General features: G+C 41.4%; 1 protein-coding gene across 4 annotated transcripts in view; it reads left to right on the top strand.

Annotated features, from left to right (window-relative positions):
- Positions 1 to 24,014, top strand: part of KHDRBS2 (KH RNA binding domain containing, signal transduction associated 2) — a 374,758-nt gene that overhangs the window by 234,966 nt on the left and 115,778 nt on the right. For 3 of the 4 annotated variants that reach the window (XR_012883161.1, XR_012883162.1, XM_075861986.1), the window contains exon 4: positions 3,985 to 4,131. The exons of the other annotated variant lie outside the window; for it this stretch is intronic. Coding sequence is in view for 1 of the 3 variants with exons in the window: in XM_075861986.1 (XP_075718101.1) it covers positions 3,985 to 4,131 (147 nt within the window). In the remaining 2 variants the exon portion in view is untranslated. The remainder of the gene's footprint in view (positions 1 to 3,984; positions 4,132 to 24,014) is intronic. 4 annotated transcript variants of the gene reach the window in all.

The raw sequence follows: 24,014 nt of genomic DNA, 5'->3' as shown, positions 1-24,014 counted from the left end.
AATGGAGAAATTGCGCAAACAGTCCGCCACATGTCCGCAACAACCATTGTATGCTGCGGACACCAAATTCCGCACCGCAGCCTATGCTCCGCAGCGGAATTGTCCGTAACGTGCAAATGAACCCTACTAAAAAGCTGTGGAAGGCAATGGAGAAACGGGTCCGCTGCGGATTTCCGCTGCGGAGTGTCCGCAGCGGAATTCCACAGCAATTCCGCTACATCTGGCCATGCCCTTAGAGGTATAGAGTTACACGCTCAAGGCATGCTACCCACATTTTCCTAGTTCCAAAGGTTGACAAGGATAGTTATGATCTGGGCTCATATTGCCCTATTTCACTGCTGAACAATAATATTAAAATATTGTCAAAGATCCATGCAGCTCGATTGAATTAGGTAATGCCTCCACTCCATATTGTCACTAGATGCTGTATAAGCCTTTGAAAGTGTGGAGCGGAGGTACCTCTGGGGAACACTGGATCAGTATGGATTCAGTCAATACTTTACTGAATAGGTTAAACCACTGTATAGAAGCCCCAAAGCTAAAATGGATATACACATAGATTTATCAGACTACTTTGAGTTGAAGAGGAGAACGAGGCAGGAATGTCCCTCTTTATCTTTGCATTAGCAATGGAACCATTGGAGATTAGATTTAGGGCAGATTTGAGAGTGAGGAATAAAGGGGACAAGATCTCATTACATAATGATGATCTGTTAATCTTCCTAGACAATACAGAGGAAACGCTGGAATATGTTATGCAGATCATTAGAGGGGGTTTCTCATGGTTGTGTATAAACTGGAATAAGTCAGTTCTGCTACAACAAAATAAATCAGTTTTGCAGCGGCGATCGAGCAAGCGCGCTGCTGCTTTATTGACCGTCTAAGGGAATGAAGGAAACAGCCCTGTTTCAGCACTTGGCTGTTTCCATCATTCGTATAGACTTTAAATGGATCGGCAGCACGCATGCTCGATCACCTCTCAATTCTATGTCATCCTCAGCTTTTAGGATACACCAGCATATCAAAAATAATTACATGTGCTTGGTAGGCCATCTTGATTTTGATAACTAGATGAAAAGGTGGGGGAAAATTAATTTAATTTTTGTACAATACATTAAACAGGATTATTACTAAGGGAATACTATTTAAAAGTTAGTCTAAAAACATATTAAAGCCATTTTGGAATATAAATGGCAGAATTAGTGCCAGATGACAAGAGTATAGTATTGTGGGAGGGGAACGGAAAGGGGAAAGAAAAACAATAGAAAATTTAATATGCCTTGTTGAGGCTTGTTAAATGCAATACTGCTAAAACGAATAGAAAGTCTAACTCCAAAAGTCCAACACTAATTCCTCTGGGAATTCTAGAATATGGAAAAATAATATAAAACGAACAACATCTCTTACTGCTAGTTGTAGCCATAAAAAATGTTGACGTTTCTTCCTAACAGTTACAGATTATAAACTATAAGCGTACTTCATCTCTAACATTAGGAGCTTCAGATGATGTCCACACACAATTGTTTGGCCAACAATTATCTCTGTAGGAAAAGTTGATTCCATTCCATCGGTACTGTAGCAGCCAGAGTCTAAAATCGTATTAAGGCCTTGCCCTGGTTTCTAGTTTATGTATATTGCTTAGGAGATACGTCGTTGGTCTGGGATTGGGGCCAGTCATTTAGTGCTTAAAAACTGAAACATCAATTCTGAAAGAGAAATCTATATAAGACCTGAAAAATTTGGAAACATGCAATGTCCAGATGTTACATGTACGTGAATAGGTTTGTAAATCCTAATCATAACTGCTTCTGAAAACGCACATTTTTATTTATTGCTTATTACTGCAGTATGAGCTATTTGTTTTTGCTGCATGTTTTAACATTATTGTCAAATCAGGACTGTTTGTTTAGAAAATGGGGCCCTAGGCAACAAGCAAGGAAGGGCTTTCCCAGTTTGCCAATTTTAGGCAGTTTTTCACAGAATACCACCATAAAGTGCCCAAAAATATATATAGCCCACATAATACCACCACGTAGAGCCCAAATAATATGCAGTATCCAAATAATACCACCACATAGTAGTAGCCCTCATAATACTGCCATACAATTCCGACATAATACTACATTTCATTCCCAAATAATAAAACCTTACACCACTAAATAAATGGTGCACTTGATATAAGTGCAAAGTGCGTATCTGAACATATGGTGTATATGTTTTTTGTGCATTTTTTGTTTGACTGTTAGCGCCAGATTGCTCAAATAATTGTATTTATAGTTGGTTCTTGTGGTGATTAAGGCTGAATGCACACGTTGCGTAATTTGATGTGGAAAATACGCATCAAAACCGCAGGTACACGCACGGAATACCGCAGCTAAAACCGCACCATTTTGATGCGTTTTTAGGTGTGGTTTTGATGCGGTTTTACAATTTGATGCGGAAATAGGTGCGTTTTTATGCTGCGGATTTTGGTGCGTTTTTCTTTAAAACTAGACAGATATAATTGGCAAGCAGATTTTAGAATACGCACCACAGGTCAAATTACGTGCAGAAAGAATCTGCACCTTGTAGATGAGATTTCTTGCAAATCTCATTTACTTTCCTGGTACTGTATTACACTGCGGATTTGCCGCACGCAAATCCGTGCGGAAAACCGCACGTTATATGCATCGTGTGCATTGACCCTAAGGCTTCTAAGTCGAAGAGTTCTACTGAAGAAGTTCAAGGAACATTTCCTAGAATAATTTTCTTTATAAAAACACAACCGCAGCAAAATTGTGACAAAACTAAAATGCAGGTTTGTTACTTTTTTTCTATGGTTTTCACTTCGGTTACGGTGCGGCTTATGGTTTACAAATTTAGGTGTGAACGTGACCTAAAACATATCTCCCATATATATTATTATTTTGTTTCATTTTAAAGCTATATACAGTATATGCTTTATTCTCTTGTTAAGGATTTGTCAGATTTTTTGCATATACTGTTAGGGTATGTTCACACTGAGTTTTTCCAGGCGTATTTTGGGGCGTTTACGCCTCGAAAAAAAACGCCTGAAAAAATGGAAGCAGAACGCCTACAAACATCTGCCCATTGATTTCAATGGGAAATACGGTGTTCTGTTTCGACAGGGCATTTTTTTACGACTCATTTTCCAAAGACGGCACATAAAAAGACGCCCACGAAAAAGAAGTGCATGTCACTTCTTGGGCCGTTTTTGGAGCCGTTTTTCATTAACTCTATAGAAAAACAGCTCCAAAAACGGCCGTAAAAATCGCGAGTGGCTTAAAAAATGTCTGAAAATAAGGATCTGTTTTCCCTTGAAAACAGCTCCGTATTTTCAGAAATTTTTTGCTAAGCGTGTGAATATACCCTAAGAGTGTAATACTACCAACCTGCTCAGTAACAGAGCCCTAACACCTTGGGGATCTTAGTTTACCTAGCCACTGCCAAGAGGGCAGGATTATAAGAAAGTGGTTCAATGCTACAATGGCTTCTTCTAATTCCATAATAATGTGATCATAATGGATGTGACTTCTAGAAATGACTATGCTTTATACATACAGAAATCATTGGCGGTTAATTGCAACTTTTGCACTGCAGCCCAGGAAAACTACGGGACGCGTATGACCTTGATGTTATCTGAAATGGCCTTGGAAAACTGTTTAGAGCTAAATAACTGCTATGGGGATTCATCTCCTATTCTGTTATAAAACACTGACACATTTGTAGGACAAATATATTGTCAAACAATACCAACAATAAAGCTAATATTTATCCTTTACAGATGTACTATGGAGAACATTAATACTGACATTCTTATTTGATGGTTACATTTGTCAATAGACTATTTGTTTTCCTTAAGCACATATTACTTTGAGGCTATCTATTCACTGCCCACATTCTATTCTCAACTGGTTCTTTTATTACTATGCCCTTTTGTTGTAAATCAATAGAAATATGAGCTCTCATTTATTTAAATGCCAGGAAGAAGAATTAAGGAAGAGTGGAGAGGCAAAATATGCACACTTGAGTGATGAACTCCATGTGTTAATTGAAGTATTTGCTCCACCGGGAGAAGCATATTCACGTATGAGTCATGCCCTGGAAGAAATTAAAAAATTTCTTGTTCCGGTAAGTGTCAGCTTTTTGTTAGGTTAATCATTTTAGAAATTCATATCACTGTAACCTATCTGTGGCAGCTTGGTGATAAAACTACTGTTACATTTTTATTATATGCAAGACCTTTCCATAACCATGATATGTAATCATGTTAGGAATTTTCTAAGGACTCATCAAGAGTATGCTATGTGTTTACGTTGCTAGAAGTAAAAAATAAAATAAAAATAAAAAATAAAATAAAAAAAATAAATACAAATATATATATAGTATAATGAATTGCATATTTAAAATGTATTGGTTTATTTATTTCCTGTTGCTCATATTCCGCAGCACCGTACAGATATTGTCACTATTAACCTGCTCCAATAGGGCTCACAATATAAATTCCCCATTTCAAGCAGCCTAAAACTACTCAAAAGTCGCAACTTGTGGGAAAAATTGCAACCTTTAGGCTGTTTACACAGCTTTTGCCTATTTTTGAAAAGTGGGTGGAGCTTAGTAAAAGGGCCATGGTCTCCCACAGCCTGACACATTTATTATAATTTACGACAGAAACTAAATTTTAGTGGAAATCTATGCCAGCTCTCAGGTGGCATAGATTTCACTCTGTGGGCTGGGGCAAATGGGACCGTCAGGCCCCGTACCAACCCCTACGATCTGATTTTAAGATAAATTAAAATAAATTAAAAAAAGTTTACTCACCTAAACGCTCCACTCCCCCTCCCCAAATCGGATCTTTTCAGGCTCCTACATGAAGCCACAGTACTGACAAGGGGGGGGGGGGAGAGCGGAGTGGTGAGGTGAGTACATTTATTTATTTTATGTCCGATAGGGGGGTATGGCAATATGACATCAATTGTCATGCCACAATTGTGGTGCACGGCCAGCTGAAAGATGCAACAGATTTATTAAGAGGCGTGCACTTCTTAATAAATCTATCACATCTTACTCCAGCAGAGCAGAAAACATTTACTAATGCTGCATATTAGTTAGACAGTGTAAACTTAGATCAGGCAGACACAAAATGCACCAAATTTATCACCGTGGTGCATGCTGCATGATAATTTTGGCTGACTTATAATCTTGAATGACCTTTAGACATGTTTCTCTTTCTCATACCACGTTTGATTTAGCTTATCTTGCACCAGAATTTTGTGACATGAACAAATACACAGTAAACAGTGAGGTCCCTGTTCTTCCCAAACCTCTGTCCCTACCTACTTGTACGACCCGACCTAAATGACGGCGCACAACTGGGCGGCGTTCCCTGTACTGGTACAAGTGAAACTGACAAACAAATAAGACAGAGACAGTACAAAATAACAAAGGGTAACCTGTGAAATACATGGAGGGAGAGGCAGAGCAATTGCGCTGCGGACATGTCCGGGCGCAAAAGGCGGAGTCAGTCAGAAGGCAAAGAAAAGTCAGGAGTCCAGCCGAGGTCAGGTCGCAAGAAGTCAAAAAGCAAGTCGCTCAGGGGAGTCTGAAACAAGGGAAAGCACCAAGCAAGGAAACTCTAATTACAGACAAAGGCCAACTATCCCAGGCTGAACTAAATAAGGAGAGGGCGGGAGCTCAGGAACATCAGCCAGGCTTTGATTGGTCTGACGCTCCTGAGCTCCTATTGGCTGCAGACTGCCTCAGTCTGTCAGCCCGGGCGACGCCCGAGAGAGTAACTCTCGATGTCCTGGAGACCAAGGGAGCCACAGGCAGAGAGTACATGACAGTACCCCCCCCCCCTTTTTATGAGGGGTCCCTCAACCCTCGAACCAGGTTTATTCGGAAACTTTTTATGAACGTTTTTTATAAGGTCCGAGCGTGAATATCTCGGACTTGGACCCACGTCCTCTCCTCTAGACCATATCCTTTCCAATGGACCAAGTACTGGATAAACCCCTGAACCTTTCTACTGTCCAGCAACCTGGCCACCCCGAACTCCTGTCCCTCGGGTGTCAATACTGGGACAGGGGGTTTCCCTATGGGATGGATGGGGGGAATGAAACACATCGTGGATGAAGAAGTAGGGGGGCAATTTTAAGCAGAAGAAGACCAGGTTGATCCTCTCCATGACTTCATAAGGACCGATGTACCTGGGGGCGAGCTTTCTAGAGGGTACCCTCAGGCGGAGGTTCTTGGAAGATAACCAAACCCGATCTCCCACCAAGAAATCAGGATTAGCCGAACACCTTTTATTGGCTTGAAGCCGCTGGTGGTCCTGTGCTGCCCTGAGATTACTCTGAATCTGGTCCCAGATGACCCTCAAATTTCCAGTGAGAAGCTCCACTTCAGGGTTATCTGATACACATGGGGAAAATGAAGAAAACCGGGGATTGAAACCATAATTAGCAAAGAATGGAGAAACTCCTGACGATGTGCTGATGTGCTGATGTGATTATTGAGGGCAAATTCCGCAAGCGCCAAAAACCTGAACCATTTGTCCTGAGCGTCGGCCACGGAACATCTGAGATACTGTTCCAGAGACTGATTGGTCCTCTTAGTCTGGCCATTAGTTTCTGGATGGAAGTCCGATGAAAAGGACAAGTCTAGTCCTAACTGCTTGCAGAACGCCCTCCAAAATAATGATGCAAATGAGACCCCCTGTCGGAGACAATGTTAACAGGTACCCCGTGCAAACATAAAATATGTTTAATAAAGAGGTTAACTAGCTCTTTACCATTGGGCAATTTCTTCAGGGGAATGAAGTGGGCCATTTTACTAAACCGGTCTACAACTACCCAGATCACCGACCTGCCCTGGGACGAAGGGAGATCGGTGATAAAATCCATGGCTAGATGGGTCCTTGGGGCACCGGCAAATGTCACAGCAAGCCTGCAGGTCGGGATCTGGGAGTTTTAGACCGGGCGCACTCGGACATCCAGTAGCAGCCCTGGCCACCAGAAACCAAGGGTGACAAGGTCCCTGGTACCAGAGATGCCTGGGTGACCTGACAGGACTGAGTCATGACACTCCTGGAGGAGCCTCAGCCGGAGGTGATGGGGTACAAACAATTTGCCCTCTGGAAGGGCTTCCAGGGCAGAGTCCTGGCTGGCCATGATCTCTGTGGTCAGGTCAGAGTCTACGGTTGCCACTACCACACCAGGAAGCAATACTCCTTCGGGTTTGGTCTCAGGCGGAGGGGTGGCCAGAAAGCTACAGGACAGAGCATCCGCTTTAATATGCTTTGAACCAGGCCTGTAAGTAACAACAAAATTTAACCTGGTAAAAAAATAGAGCCCAACTAGCCTGTCTAGGGTTGAGTCTCTTGGCTGATACTAGAAAGACCAAATTTTTATGGTCAGTGAGGACTGTGACCCGATGTCTTGCCCTTTCGAGAAAATGGCGCCAATCCTCCAAGGCCCGTTTGATGGCCAGCAGTTCCCGATTACCCACATCATAATTTTGCTCAGTGGGAAAGAACTTACGGGAAAAGAAGGCACAGGGTCGGAGGTGAGTGTGAGAAGTAGGACCCTGAGACAATACTGCTCCCACACCCACCTCGGAAGCATCCACCTCCACAATAAAGGGTTGAGTTTGATCCGGTTGAATTAGTACCCGAAAAGCACCCCTTAAGGAGCTTGTAGGCTCGGACCACCTCCAGAGACCAGTGGAGGAGATCCGCACCTTTTTGGGTGAGGTCGGTAAGGGGTTTGGCGATTACTGAAAAACTTTGTTAAAACGTCTGTAATAATTTGCGAACCCTAAAAACCTTTGGAGGGCTTTCAGGGAAGCAGGCCGAACCTAGTCAGATACCACCTGGACCTTGGCAGGATCCATGCAGAAATCCTCAGGGGTAAGGATGTGTCCCAAGAAAGGCATCTCTTGAGTACCAAAACTACATTTTTCAAATTTAGCAAACAAATTATTCTCCCTGAGAATGTGGAGGACAGTCCTGACATGTTTGACGTGCGAGTCCCAGTCTTTGGAAAACACCAAAATCTCATCTAAGTATACCACCAAGAAGAGCTTCAGATAGTCTCTAAAAATATAATTTACGAAAAAGTCTGGAACACAGCTGGCGCATTACATAGACCGAAGGGCATCACCAGGTACTCAAGTGTTAAAGGCAGTCTTCCACTCATCCCCCTTACGAACTCTAATCTGGTTATAGGCCCCCCGCAGGTCAACTTAGAGAACCATTGGGCCCCCTGAACCTGAATAAAGAGATCGGGGATGAGCGGATGTGGGTGTTGGTTCTTTATGGTAATATTATTAAACTGACGGTAGTCGATACAGGGTCGGAGCCCCCCATCTTTCTTCCCCACAAAGAAGAAACCAGCGCCTACAGGTGATAAGGAGAGGCAGATGTACCCCTTGGCCAGGCTCTCCTGGATATACTCTCTCATCGCTTCATGCTCAGGGCAAGATAGATTAAAGATTCTACCTTTGGGGAGCTTGGCTCCAGGTACCAGTTCGATTGCACAATCGTGTACTCAATGAGGAGGTAACTCTTCAGAGGCTTTTATTGAAAAGACATCACTGAAGTCCTGAATAAATTCAGGAATCGTGTTCCCCTCCTCAACGAGACTGACCCTTAAGGTGGACATACAATATGACAAACACTTCTAACCCCAAGTAACAAGTTCCTCCGTCACCCAATCTAAGATGGGTTTATGCATGCGCAACCAGGGGAGACCTAATAAAATCTCGGTGGATAGCCCCTTAAAGAGGCTCTGTCACCAGATTTTGCAACCCCTATCTGCTATTGCAGCAGATAGGCGCTGCAATGTAGATTACAGTAACGGTTTTATTTTAAAAAAACGAGCATTTTTGGCCAAGTTATGACCATTTTTGTAGTTATGCAAATGAGGCTTGCAAAAGTCCAAGTGGGTGTGTTTAAAAGCAAAAGTCCAAGTGGGCGTGTATTATGTGCGTACATCGGGGCGTTTTTAATACTTTCACTAGCTGGGCGCTCTGATGAGAAGTAACATCCTCTTCTCTTCAGAACGCCCAGCTTGTGACAGTGCAGATCTGTGACGTCACTCACAGGTCCTGCATCGTGACGGCCACATCGGCACCAGAGGCTACAGTTGATTCTGCAGCAGCAACAGCGTTTGCAGGTAAGTCGATCTTACCTGCAAACGCTGATGCTGCTGCAGAATCAACTGTAGCCTCTGCTGCCGATGTGGCCGTCACGATGCAGGACCTGTGAGTGACGTCACAGATCTGCACTGTCAGAAGCTGGGCGTTCTGAAGAGAAGAGGATGTTACTTCTCTTCACAGCGCCCAGCTAGTAAAAGTATTAAAAACGCCCCGATGTACGCACCTAATACACGCCCACTTGGACTTTTACTTTTAAACACACCCACTTGGACTTTTGCAAGCCTCATTTGCATAATTACAAAAATGGTCATAACTTGGCCAAAAATGCTCGTTTTTTAAAAATAAAAACGTTACTGTAATCTACATTGCAGCGCCTATCTGCTGCAATAGCAGATAGGGGTTGCAAAATCTGGTGACAGAGCCTCTTTAAGGACAAACATAGTACATCCTCCAAGTGAATTGAACAACTCTTTAAACAAAACACAGGGGTAGACTGGAAAACGTGCCCGCAAACTAATGGGGAGGAGTCTACCCCTACCAGGGGAATAGGAACCGACAAATCAATAAGGGGTAAACCAATCGACAAAGCAAAACTGTGGGAAATAAAATTGGCAACGGACCCTGAGTCCACAAATGCAGAACCTATCCCAGTCTTGCCCAAAAATGACACCTGGGCTGGAAACAAGACCTTAAACGAATGGGAGATAACTGTGCGCCAAAGTGACCTCCCCGATGACCACTTAGGCGCGGAAGTTTTCTGGAATCTTCTTTTTTGCGTTGGGACAAGTGCTGAGTAGATGGTCCACGTCTCCACAGTTTAAGCATAAGGCATTTTTGCAGCGGAACTCCCTGCGAACTTTCGGATCTCATGTGATCCCTATCTCCATCTGTTCCTCTTGGTAGTCAGCTGAAGAAGATGGCACTGGGACAGCTCGAAACCTAGGAGATCGACTGGAGTAGGAGGACCGGAACATTCCTGCTGATGCTCCCAGATGCATCGGTCGAGACAGACAGTGAGATTCATGAGCTGATCTAGGGAGTCGGGGGGGGGGGGATAACCTACTAGCAGGTCTTTCAGGGCGTCAGTCAGTAGTCCTAGCCTGAAGTGGTACTTCAGGGCTGAGTCACCCCAGGTAGATTCCACATACCACTTCCTAAACTCAGAGCAGCACTCCTCTACTGGCCTCTTACCCTGACAAAGTCCCCCTAACTGAGTTTCAGCGAATGCTGTCCTGTCGGGTCGGTCATAGAGATGTCCCAGGGTGGAAAAGAAAGCGTCGACAGAAGAGCGTTGGGGACTAGTGGGAGATAAGGAAAATGCCCAATCCTGGGGGTCCCCCAGTAGACAGGATATGATGATCCCCACACGTTGAGACTCAGAGCCAGAAGGATGGGGCCGTAACTGAAAATAAACCATGCAGCTCTCACAAAAAGCAATTTTTATCGCCAGAGAAACGATCGGGTAAGTAGATTTGGTGTTCCAGTACAGGTGCGGGAGGGTAGGCTGCCACGGATAACACAGGGGCGGCCACTTCCGGGGCATGCTCATGCTGGTAGACTCTCTGGGCCAGATCCTGCACCAATTGGGTGAAACCCTGCATTTGCTCTGTTAACACTACCAAAGGATCCATGGCAAACAAAGCCAGACAACAGGGAAGAGCAGGTAAAAGGTCTGTAATTCTGTCATGAACAAATACACAATTAACAGTGAGGTCCCCTTTCTTCCCAAACCTCTGTCCCTACCTACTTGTACAACCCGACCTAAACAACGGCGCACAACTGGGCGGCGTTCCCTATACTGGTACAAGTGAAAATGACAAACAAATAAGACAGAGACAGTACAAAATAACAAAGGGTAACCAGGGAAGTACACGGAGGGAGAGGCAGGGCGCAAAAGGCAGAATCAGGCAGGCAGGGTCAAACCGGGAGAGAGCGGAAAAAACAAAAGTCAGAAGGCAAAGAAAAGTCAGGAGTCCAGCCGAGGTCAGGTCACAAGAAGTCAAAAAGCAAGTCGCTCAGGGGAGTCTGAAACAAGGGAAAGCACCAGGCAAGGAAACTCTAATTACAGACAAAGGCCAACTATCCCAGGCTGAACTAAACGAGGAGAGGGCGGGAGCTCAGGAACATCAGCCAGGCTTTGATTGGCCTGACGCTCCTGAGCACCTATTGGCTGCAGACTGCCTCAGTCTGCCAGGCCGGGCGACGCCCGAGCGAGTAACTCTCGATGTCCTGGAGACCAAGGGAGCCACATCAGAGAGAACGTAACACATACATTTGCGGATTTTAAGCTTCACTCCCTTTCCAGAAAGCCACGCTCCCTATTTGGAACACTTTTATATAGTGTATAGTGAGGTGTGGCGCATGTATTAGGGATCTTCATAAAAAGCAGTTGGCTTCATTTACAACTGTGTATGTAGGTTCCATATTCAAGTATGGATTAGTCCCAAATACAGAGCCAATATTCTATTGAGCTACCTAGACATAAGTATTTCTATACCTCTGTATTTCTGCAAGCATTCCATATGCGTACCACATAGCATACTATGTATGACAGTCTAACGCTTCCCTTAACCCCTTCCCGCTCCTTGACGTACTATTACGTCATGGCAGCTGTATCGTTCGCGCTCCATGCCGTAATAGTACGTCTCGGGAGTAACGGCCGTTTCGGCCGTCCTCCCGACACATACAGGAGCTGTGACGCTGCTGTCTTGTTCAGCAGCTGTCACAGCTCCTACAGCGGGGACCGATCGCTGTGTCCCCGCTGATTAACCCCTTAAAAGCCGCGTTCTATAGAGATCGCGGCTTTTTAGGGGTTAAGCTGCCATCGCCGGCCTGCTACGCGATAGCGGCCGGCGATGGTGACTATGGCAACCGGACACCAAACAATGGCGTCCGGCTATGCCATAGACGGAAGCCTAGTGGGTCCTGACAACGTCAGGACCCACTATGCTTGCTGTCAGTGAGTAGCTGACAGTTCTAATACACTGCACTACGCATGTAGTGCAGTGTATTAGAATAGCGATCAGGGCCTCCTGCCCTCATGTCCCCTAGTGGGACAAAGTAATAAAGTAAAAAAAAAGTTAAAAAAAGATGTGTAAAAATAAGAAAATAAAAGTTTTAAAAGTAATAAAAGTAAAAGTCCCACTTTTTCCCTTATCAGGCCTTTATTATTAATAAAAATATATAAACAAACAAATAAACTATACATAATTGGTATCGCCGCGTCCGTAACGGCCTGAACTACAAAATTATTTTGTTATTTATCCCGCACGGTGAACGCCGTAAAAAAAAATATTAATAAACCGTACCACAATCACAATTGTTTGGTCACTTCACCTCCCAAAAAATGGAATAAAAAGAGATCAAAAAGTCGCATGTACCTAAAAATGGTACTGATGGAAAATACAGTTCGTTACGCAAAAAATAAGTCCTCGCACGGCTTTATTGATTGAAAAATAAAAACGTTATGGCTCTTAGAATAAGGTAACACAAAAAGTGAATGATTGTTTACAAAACGTATTTTATTGTGCAAACGCCATAAGACATAAAAAAAACTATAAACATCTGGTATCGCCGTGATCGTATCGCCCCGCAGAATAAAGTTAATATATCATTTATAGCGCACGGTGAACGCTGTAAAAAAAAAAGTATACAAAAACAATAGTAGAATTGCTGTTTATTAGTCACCACGCCACCTAAAAATGGAATAAAAACTGATCAAAAAGCCGCATGCACCCCATGAAAACTACAATGGATTCCTCAAGGGGTCTAGTTTCCAAATTGGGGTCACTTTTGGGGGGTTTCCAATGTTTTGGCACCACAAGACCTCTTCAAACCGGACATGGTGCCTAATAAAAAAGAGGGCTCAAAATCCGCTAGGTGCTCCTTTGCTTCGGAGGCCGGTGCTTCAGTCCATTACCGCCCGAGGGCCACATGTGGGATATTTCTCTAAACTGCAGAATCTGGGCAATAAGTATTGAGTTGCGTTTCTCTGATAAATCCTTTTGTGTTATAAAAAAAATGGTATAAAAAGAGTAAATGTCACCTCTACTTTGCTCTAAATTTCTGTGAAACACCTAAAGGGTTCATAAACTTTCTAAATGCTGTTGTGAATACTTTGAGGGGTCTAGTTTCTAAAATGGGGTGTTTGATAGGGGTTTCTAATATATGGGCCCCTCAAAGCAACTTCAGAAATGAACTGGAACCTAAAAAAATAAATAAATGAGGCAATACTTCGCTTCTTACGTTATACTGATAATGAGCCGTGCCCACTCCGAGATGACCCCAGTTTTGACCGTTTGTATAAACGGAGACCCCTATTAGACCGTTCCAGTGCCCGGTTTTCCCAAGCATACACCCCCGAGAAGTGTTTTTCTATTGATGAGTCCCTGGTACATTTTAAAGGGAGGGTTCAATTCCGCCAGTACCTGCCAGGTAAGAGGGCAAGGTATGGCGTGAAGATGTATAAGCTGCGAGAGTGCATCAGGGTATACCTACAGATTTAGGATATATGAAGGAAAGGCCACCCCCAAACCAGACTGCATCCTGGACTACAATAGGTACATGGGAGGGATGGACTTGTCAAATCAAGTCCTGAAGCCCTACAGCGCCATGCGGTGAGGTATAAGAAGCTGGCCGGGCACATCATACAGATGGCTTTGTACAATGCGTATGTGCTACGTCGATGTGCAGGCCAGAGGGGAACTTTCCTGGAATTTCAAGATCTAATCTTTAGGGACCAGGAAGGGGGGGCGCATCGTACCAGGGCAACACTTTCCAGGAGAAGGTCCCCAAACCGGTGGAAAGGGAAAGAGTCAAAAGAGGTGCAGAGTCTGCTATAAGAGGGGGATAAGGAAGAACACAATATACCAATGTGACACGTGTCCCGAAAAACCAGGGCTCTGTATAAAAGATTGTTTTAAAATGTATCATACATCCCTTGATTTTCAATTTACCCTGATGCACTCCGCACAGCTTACCCCCCTCATCTTTCCCTTCTGAGCCCTGCCGTATGCCCAGGCAGCTGATAACAGCCACATATAGGGTATTGTCGTACCCAGGAGAACCCACATTACAATTTAAGGGGTGTATATCTCCGGTGGCGCATGCTGGGCACACTATATTGGACACTGAAATGGCATATACATATATAAAATTGCAAATCTCACACTGCACCATCTGCTGCGCATTATCTTTTACACAGTACCTGTGGGGTCAAAATGCTCACTACACCTCTAGATGAATGTCTTAAAGAGGCTCTGTCACCAGATTTTGCAACCCCTATCTGCTATTGCAGCAGATCGGCGCTGCAATGTAGATTACAGTAACGTTTTTATTTTTTAAAAACGAGCATTTTTGGCCAAGTTATGACCATTTTCGTATTTATGCAAATGAGGCTCGCAAAAGTACAACTGGGCGTGTTGAAAACTAAAAGTACAACTGGGCGTGTATTATGTGCGTACATCGGGGTGTGTTTACTACTTTTACTAGCTGGGCGCTCTGATGAGAAGTAACATCCACTTCTCTTCAGAACGCCCAGCTTCTGGCAGTGCAGCACTGTGACATCACTCACAGGTCCTGCATCGTGTCGGCACCAGAGGGTACAGATGATTCTGCAGCAGCATCGGCGTTTGCAGGTAAGTCGATGTAGCTACTTACCTGCAAATGCTGATGCTGCTGCAGAATCAAGTGTAGCCTCTGGTGCCGACACGATGCAGGACCTGCGAGTGACGTCACAGATCTGCACTGCCAGAAGCTGGGCGTTGTGAAGAGAAGTGGATGACACTTCTATACACAACGCCCAGCTAGTAAAAGTAGTAAACACACCCCGATGTACGCACATAATACACGCCCAGTTGTACTTTTACTTTTCTACACGCCCAGTTGTACTTTTGCAAGCCTCATTTGCATAAATACGAAAATGGTCATAACTTGGCCAAAAATGCTCGTTTTTTAAAAATAAAAACGTTACTGTAATCTACATTGCAGCGCCGATCTGCTGCATTAGCAGATAGGGGCTGCAAAATCTGGTGACAGAGCCTCTTTAAGGGGTGTAGTTTTTAAAATGGGGTCACTTCTCGGGGGTTTCAACTGTACTGGTACCTCAGGGGCTTCTGCACACATGACTTAGCACCAGAAAAGCTCCAGTAGGCCAAATGGTGGTCCTTTCCTTCTGAGCCCTCCCATGGGCCCAAAGGGCAGTTTATCACCACAAATGGGGTATTGCCGCACTAAGGACAAATTGGGCAACAAAATGGGGTATGTTGTTCCTTGTGAAAATAAGAAATTTTGATCAAAAATGACATCTTATTGGAAAAAATATCATTTTTTTCATTTCACAGCCCAATTCAAATAGGTGCTGTGAAAAAACTGTGCGGTCAAAATGATAACAAAAACCATAAATGAATTCCTTGAGGGGTGTAGTTTCCAAAATGGGGTCACTTCTGGTGGGTTTCCATTGCTTTGATACCTCTGGGGCTCTGCAAATGCGACATGGCACCCGAAAACCAATCCAGCAAAATCTGGACTCCAACAAACACATAGCGCTCCTTTCCTTCTGAGCCCTCCCATGGGCCCAAACGGCAGTTTATCACCACAAATGGGGTATTGCCGCACTAAGGACAAATTGGGCAACAAAATGGGGTATGTTGTTCCCTGTGAAAATAAGAAAATTTGATCAAAAATGACATTTTATTGGAAAAAATATAATTTTTTTCATTTCACAGCCCAATTCAAATAGGTGCTGTGAAAAACCTGTGCGGTCAAAATGATAACAAAAACCATAAATGAATTCCTTGAGGGGTGTAGTTTCCAAAATGGGGTCACTTCTGGTGGGTTTCCATTGCTTTGATACCTCTGGGGCTCTGCAAATGCGACATGGCACCCGAAAACCAATCCAGCAAAATCTGGACTCCAACAAACACATAGCGCTCCTTTCCTTCTGAGCCCTCCCATGGGCCCAAACGGCAGTTTATCACCACAAATGGGGTATTGCCGCACTAAGGACAAATTGGGCAACAAAATGGGGTATGTTGTTCCCTGTGAAAATAAGAAAATTTGATCAAAAATGACATTTTATTGGAAAAAATATAATTTTTTTCATTTCACAGCCCAATTCAAATAGGTGCTGTGAAAAACCTGTGCGGTCAAAATGATAACAAAAACCATAAATGAATTCCTTGAGGGGTGTAGTTTCCAAAATGGGGTCACTTCTGGTGGGTTTCCATTGTTTTGATACCTCAACGCCTCTTCAAACCTGGCATGCTGCCTAAAATATATTCTAATAAAAAAGAGGCCTCAAAATGCACTAGGTGCTTCTTTGCTTCTAGGGCTTGTGTTTTAGTCCACGAGCGCAGTAGGGCCACATGTGGGACATTTCTAAAAACTGCAGAATCTGGACAATACATATTTAGTAGTGTTTCTCTGGTAAAACCTTCTCTGTTACTAAAAAAAAATTGAATAAAATTGAAATTCAGCAGAAAAAATGAAATTTGCAAATTTAATTTCCACTTTGCTTTAATTCCTGTGAAATGCCTGAAGGGTTAAAAAACTTTCTATATGCTGTTTTGAATACTTTGAGGGGTCTAGTTTTTAAAATGGGGTGTTTTATGGGGGTTTCTAACACATAGTCCCCTCAAATCCACTTCAGAACTGAACTGGCACCTTCAAAAAAAGGCTTTTGAAATTTTCTTAAGAATATGAGAAATTGCTGTTTATGTTCTAAGCCTTGTAACGTCCAAGAAAAATAAAAGAATGTTCAAAAAACGATGCCAATCAAAAGTAGACATATGGGAAATGTGAACTAGTAACTATTTTGGGTGGTATAACCGTCTGTTTTTCAAGCAGATGCATTTAAATTCTGAAAAATGCTATTTTTTGTAAATTTTCTCTAAATTTTGCAATTTTTCACAAATAAAGACTGAATATATCGACCAAATTTTACCACGAACATGAAGCCCAAAGTGTCACGAGAAAACAATCTCAGAATCGCTTGGATAGGTTTAAGCATTCCGACGTTATTACCACATAAAGTGAAATATGTCAGATTTGAAAAATGGGCTCTGAGCCTTAAGGCCCAAACTAGGCTGCGTCCTTAAGGGGTTAAAAGTCAGTGAAATGCAGAAATAATACGAATGTCCTACTATATAAAATAAAGACTCTTATTATTTTCCATTAACATTCTATCTGATACTTGGAGGAAAATGCTGCTAACAATTCTGATAAAAATATGGATGATACACGCTGAAACCATACTGAGCTTAAAGAACATAATGCTGCCATAAATACCTAATGGTGGACATTAGGGCCTCATACTGTGTATATTTTCACCGGTAATATGGAACAAATTTCAGTTCTGTATTGCAAGTTGCATAGTTCCACGTTGGGTGCCTTAGCTTTGTTTCTTTTGCTCTAGCAGCACTTAAAAAAGTCCAAATGGACAAAATCTGTATTTCATGTCAGTGTTTAATTTTATTTTTAATTCTTTATTTTAAGAATTTTAAGCTTTTTACAAATAGAGATAAGACAGAATACAAAAATAACATTTAAACATGGCTAAAACAGAGAAGGAATCCACACAAGAAACCTGAGATGACCATCTGTCCGTAGAGTAGATAAGATACGAAGATCAAGTATAGTTGGTAGTTCAAGGAGATCCAAGGTAAAGGAAACAAGAAAGAGTAAAGGGAAAGAAGAAAATAAATTATTAAAGGGGAGGAAAATTGCCTAACCATTTCCAGCTAGAGGAGAGAACAATACTAGTATGTAGTTGAACTTTGGAATAGAATGATTGGGGTCCATGAGATTGTATAAGATATGAAGATATGAAAGCTCCTCCATTCTCATTATATCTTCTACTTTATGGACCCAGTGGGCTATTTCATGTCAGTGTTTAACGATTTCTATAAACAAGTGTGAATAAAATATTCAGTATGTTCTGTTTAGTTTATTTTTTTCCTTAACTAACGGGAGTCTTTTAATATTAGAACAGGATTATAAGAATTCATACTCAGTACAAACGTGTCAATAAAATTCAGACTGGTGCTTACGATAACCTTTGATCTGCTTATAAAGCAGGTGAATGAGACACCGTCTTTTGTAAACAGCTTGTGTCTGATGACGGGGAAGTCAGAGGGCATAGTACTTACTGTGTTCCTTTTACTGATTTTGAAATATGACATGTAGTCAGGTCTTGAATTTGATAGACATAATTTCTGGGCACATAATTGACATCCAATCCATCACGTGATCAGTCACTTAACCTTTGAAATAGTAGTTGAAGCAGCATTGATGCCTACTCTATTCTGTACACACATAAGGACGGAATTTATTAAGCACTCTATGCTAGATTTTCGGGCGTAGAAAAGTCGGTTTTCAATAATAGAGCACAAATAACTTGGTGCTAGAGGTTGTATCAGTGCTAGAGTTCATCGTGTACCCCCGTTTGTCTCTAATATTATATGGAGGCACACAGAATCCACAAGAAATTATGGCATGCTCCATTAAATACTGTATTGCAGAGGTATTCTCCTATTAAAATATTGGGGCAGATTTAATAAGACTGGATGTCATACACTAGACTATAAAAGTGCGTTGGAGTGAATTGCACTAAATTTATTAGCCCTATACAGCTTTGAATAAATTTAGCGCATTTTGGACTTCCAGAAAGTCAGAAAATGAAATCTACGCCTACTATGAGCAGGCATCGTTTTGTGCCTAAAGTTGTGCCATTTTCATACGCCAGTCTAAGAAAAAGTGCGTTAGAGGGAATTGTGCTAGATTTACACTACAGTTCAAAAGTTTGGGGTCACCCAGACAATTTTGTGTTTTCCATGAAAACTCACACTTATATTTATCAAATGAGTTGCAAAATGACTAGAAAATATAGTCAAGACATTGACAAGGTTAGAAATAATGATTTTTATTTGAAATAATAATTTTCTCCTTCAAACTTTGCTTTCGTCAAAGAATGCTCCATTTGCAGCAATTACAGCATTGCAGACCTTTGGCATTCTAGCTGTTAATTTGCTGAGGTAATCGGGAGAAATTTCACCCCATGCTTCCAGAAGGCCCTCCCACAAGTTGGATTGGCTTGATGGGCACTTCTTGCGTACCATACGGTCAAGCTGCTCCCACAACAGCTCTATGGGGTTGAGATTTGGTGACTGCGCTGGCCACTCCATTACAGATAAAATACCAGCTGCCTACTTCTTCCCTAAATAGTTCTTGCATAATTTGTAGGTGTGTTTTCGGTCATTGTCCTGTTGTAGGATGAAATTGGCTCCAATCAAGCGCTGTCCACAGGGTATGGCATGGCATTGCAAAATGGAGTGATAGTCTTCCTTATTCAAAATCCCTTTTACCTTGTACAAATCTCCCACTTTACCAGCACCAAAGCAACCCCAAACCATCACATTACCTCCACCATGCTTGACAGATGGCGTCAGGCACTCTTCCAGCATCTTTTCAGTTGTTCTGCATCTCACAAATGTTCTTCTGTGTGATCCAAACACGTCAAACTTAGATTTGTCTGTTCATAACACTTTTTTCCAATCTTCCTCTGTCCAATGTCTGTGTGCTTTTGCCCATATTAATCTTTTCCTTTTATTAGCCAGTCTCAGATATGGCTTTTTCTTTGCCACTCTGCCGTGAAGGCCAGCATCCCGGAGTCGCCTCTTCACTGTAGACGTTGACACTGGTGTTTTGCGGGTACTATTTAATGAAGCTGCCAGTTGAGGACCTGTGAGGCGTCTATTTCTCAAACTAGAGACTCTAATGTACTTGTCTTGTTGCTCAGTTGTGCAGCGGGGGCCTCCAACTACTCTTTCTACTCTGGTTAGAGCCTGTTTGTGCTGTCCTCTGAAGGGAGTAGTACACACCGTTGTAGGAAATCTTCAGTTTCTTGGCAATTTCTCGCATGGAATAGCCTTCATTTCTAAGAACAAGAATAGACTGTCGAGTTTAACATGAAAGCTCTCTTTTTCTAGCCATTTTGAGAGTTTAATCGAACCCACAAATGTAATGCTCCAGATTCTCAACTAGCTCAAAGGAAGGTCAGTTTTATAGCTCCTCTAAACAGCAAAACTGTTTACAGCGTTGCTAACATAATTGCACAAGGGTTTTCAAGTGTTTTCTAATCATCCATTAGCCTTCTAACACAGTTAGCAAACACAATGTACCATTAGAACACTGGAGTGATGGTTGCTGGAAATGGGCCTCTATACACCTATGTAGATATTGCATTAAAAACAAGACGTTTGCAGCTAGAATAGTCATTTAGCACATTAACAATGTATAGAGTGTATTTCTGGTTAATTTAATGTTATCTTCATTGAAAAAAACTGTGCTTTTCTTGCAAAAATACATTATAAATATAAGTGTGAGTTTTCATGGAAAACACAAAATTGTCTGGGTGACCCCAAACTTTTGAACGGTAGTGTACATTGGGCAATTTCATATGTAGCCAATTAAGTAAATAAATGACTAATGCCGTGCATATTTTTCAAGTCAAATTTTAAGAGAAGCGTAAGCTGCTGAGTCACCATACAATATACCCCTGCTATAGTGCTTTGACTAGTAACTTATACATCTCCCTAAACAGGTAATGAATAATTGGACAAACAGTCACTTCCATGTAGGAATAGAGTGGTAATCACCTTATAAATGCATTTATTATTGAACTTTTGATTCTTTATGAGTTTTGTGTGCAGGTGTATTGATAAATATACATACAATAAATCAGAGGTTTTGGACATTTCCGAAAGTTTTCGTTTCATTTCTTTTCTTTTTATAACTTGAAGCAGTGATTAGAAATACAAGATACATTTTGTTGATGTTTTTGCAGAGTATGTTTCTACTGTGAGTGCATTATTTGCTTTTAGCATTCTGAAGAAATTTCTTTGTAACATGAAACTAAGTGAGGAACATTATTCACTGCTCTGTTGGCATGATGCCAAAAATGACTTGCTGAAAAATAATCTTCCTTGCCCTTCAGTCTTTTATTCAGGGCAGTAATATCACCCTTGTTCTGACATTTTACTGTGAGTAATTGGTGCTTGTAGAATTTATTGTTTCTACCCTCGATTATTTTGCCAACTGCAAGTAGGGGTACATGGCTTGTTGCATGATTTACGTGTGGTTCACATTTTAACTCTGGGAATTGGGCTTGAGAAGTTACGTTTCAGTAGATGTCTTTAGAGAGAACACACTACAACGTATAATAGAAAAAGTTCATATCAGAGAAGTGTGACCAACACAATCTACAGTACAGGGAATAAAGTTTAAAGCTGTATAAAATCAATGTTATTAAGCCCAGTACTGTTTTAAAACCTGCTGTATGAATCAATAACAATAACTTGAGGTTATTTTTTCCAAACCAATCTGCTTCTGCCTAGGTACAGTAGCTTGTTAGATTAGTTATTAAAAGTTCTCATTTCTGGATTCCCTCTCATACGTATATTGGAGAAAACATTTCCATTGTCATTGCATCAAATAGGTTTGAAACATTAAATGTAACTATGTGATTGGCTAAAGATTAGTAAAGTATTCGGGACGAAAAGTTAGTATTTGGAACATCTTATATCTTTTGATTTTTGTCATTGTAGAGGCTGGAACTGTCTAGATCTCTTTTTTTTTTTTTATCATTGTGTGCCAAAAAGAAGAAGCTTAAGATGACCCGACGTCTTGCCTCTTCAATCCATTCAATTAGCCAATAAAGAAGGCATTACATAACTAGAGTGCCTTTAGCAAACGTTTTGAATGGCATATTTTGAGATATAGCAGTCAGAATTATTAGAAATGTTCTGATTCTATCTTATGGTGTGTGGACTGTTGGGGACTCATCTTTAAATGTAAAAAATAATTCCAACCCAGATCGTAGTTACTTCCTCTGTGCCCTTATACTGCCCGCCATGGTGCCCGATAGTGATGTCACAGGCATATCTAAACAAGAAACACCAGCACCCAAAACTGAGAGATCAATTCACAGTAAGAGGAGTTAGTAGGTCAGAATCCCGTGAGCTCGAACAGTCTGAAGCCAGTCTATGATTGGCTAGGCAAAAAAAAAAAAGCAAAAAAAAAAAAAAAGCACCACTTGCATACCAGATAGTTTCGGCTGCACAGTCTGCTAAAAATTGAAATTGTACCTGCTAAAAATTACACCTAGAATTTACGAAGTCTTCTTTTTTTTCCTCTGATTTCCCAAAGACAACTGAAATGACTGTGGACTTAACATGTTTTTTCCATGCGACAGTGGAAGAGCAATTCCAATCTCTTATAAAGCTTCCATGATCAGGTTCTATTAGCACTAGCTGTTTTCAGCTGGAGAAATGCTAACATGAAAAGCACTCATCTGACACCAGTTTAACTGACAGTCAATCTAAGTAAATTTAGTATTGAGGATTTAGAGCGAGTAGTTTGTTATGTGGCAACCATTACATTTTAGCAAAAACACATTGCTTGATTATCCTGTGGATGTAAAATATGTGAATACATTTTAGACTAATCAGGACTGATTTATGACTTAAATTGCAAACTGTAGTCAAAGCATCAAGCGCTACTCACCAATATTGTTTTCCTATGAAGAGAAGTAGTTAACTCTTCTGCTCCCTGCCATGCTCAACGTAATGGCATGTCTCTTACGTAAAGAGAAAATAAACTGTATTGAACAGAAAACTATACAGAAGATTCATTTTAGTAAATAGGCTGGCAGACCTTCATAAATATAAAAAGGTAATTTACGGAATTCAATATTTGAAAACCCTGATTTACAGTGTATGAACTATTTAACACAGCTTAAGCCATCCAATGCAATGCTGTAGAAGTTTGAGGGTATGAAAGATTATTGGAGGATGTATAGATGTGAAGCAGTAACCATGAGCAATCAAAACATTCCCATAATACAAAACGGTCAAAAATTGCTTGTTTAGATTCCAGTAAGTGCTCTAAATCCTCAAAATTTTCAGCAGAACACCAATCTTCCTTCGCAAATTTGTTTTTTTTAAATTAACATTTTATTTTAAAAACTATATCACCCTGTCGGATTGCTAAATAAATGTCTAGCATTCAAGACTCCACGCATTGGCTATTAGGGTCCTCTTCATGTAATGACATCTTACATTGAAGCAGGTAGACCAAGACAGCACATACATCGGGCAAGAAAACGTAATTAAAGTGCTTCTCATTGTTTACTGATTGACATCGATGAACTCCTCACGTGTCTGGTGCAACAGTATAAATACTCAGCATTATCTGTATATAGATACTCTGTACATTAAACAGAGCAGCATTTTCACTATATACTTTATACGGATGCTCAGCATCAATTGACATTATACATATTAAAAATAAAATCAGTGGTTTCCAACGCTAGTAAAGGAGTCCATAATAATGCAAGATTTTTAGAGCACAGTTTTTAGAGATGTCATCACAGACATTAGACAAAACCTAAACATATGTCAACCAAGTAGAGAATTGCAGGTGAGCGAAGGAAAGAAAATGTAATAAAACTGCTTGAGTAGTAAAATAAGGCAGATAGAAGTAGAAGAGAGCGCAGGAGATCAGGAGTTAGTTGAATATGGAGATGTGTACTATCCTTAAAACACATAGTTACCAGTCAATCTTTCTTAGATGCAGGACCATACAATACCAGTGGTGACCAAGTAAAGAACTAAGGAAATCAACAGTCAAGAACTTTATATCAATTAAGTACTTCTATTAGGTAAGCACTATGATATCTATATGAAGATATTACGTGCTAATGACCCAAGTCTACAAGCTATTCCAGTATTAAAAACTTCGATAGATCAGACTCTCTCTGTTGAAATATAGAATTTCAACAGAGTTGAAGATATAGATTT

Source organism: Rhinoderma darwinii, chromosome 4, assembly GCF_050947455.1.
Source record: "Rhinoderma darwinii isolate aRhiDar2 chromosome 4, aRhiDar2.hap1, whole genome shotgun sequence".
Lineage (NCBI taxonomy): Eukaryota > Metazoa > Chordata > Amphibia > Anura > Rhinodermatidae > Rhinoderma > Rhinoderma darwinii.
This window is presented reverse-complemented; position numbering and strand designations above follow the sequence as displayed.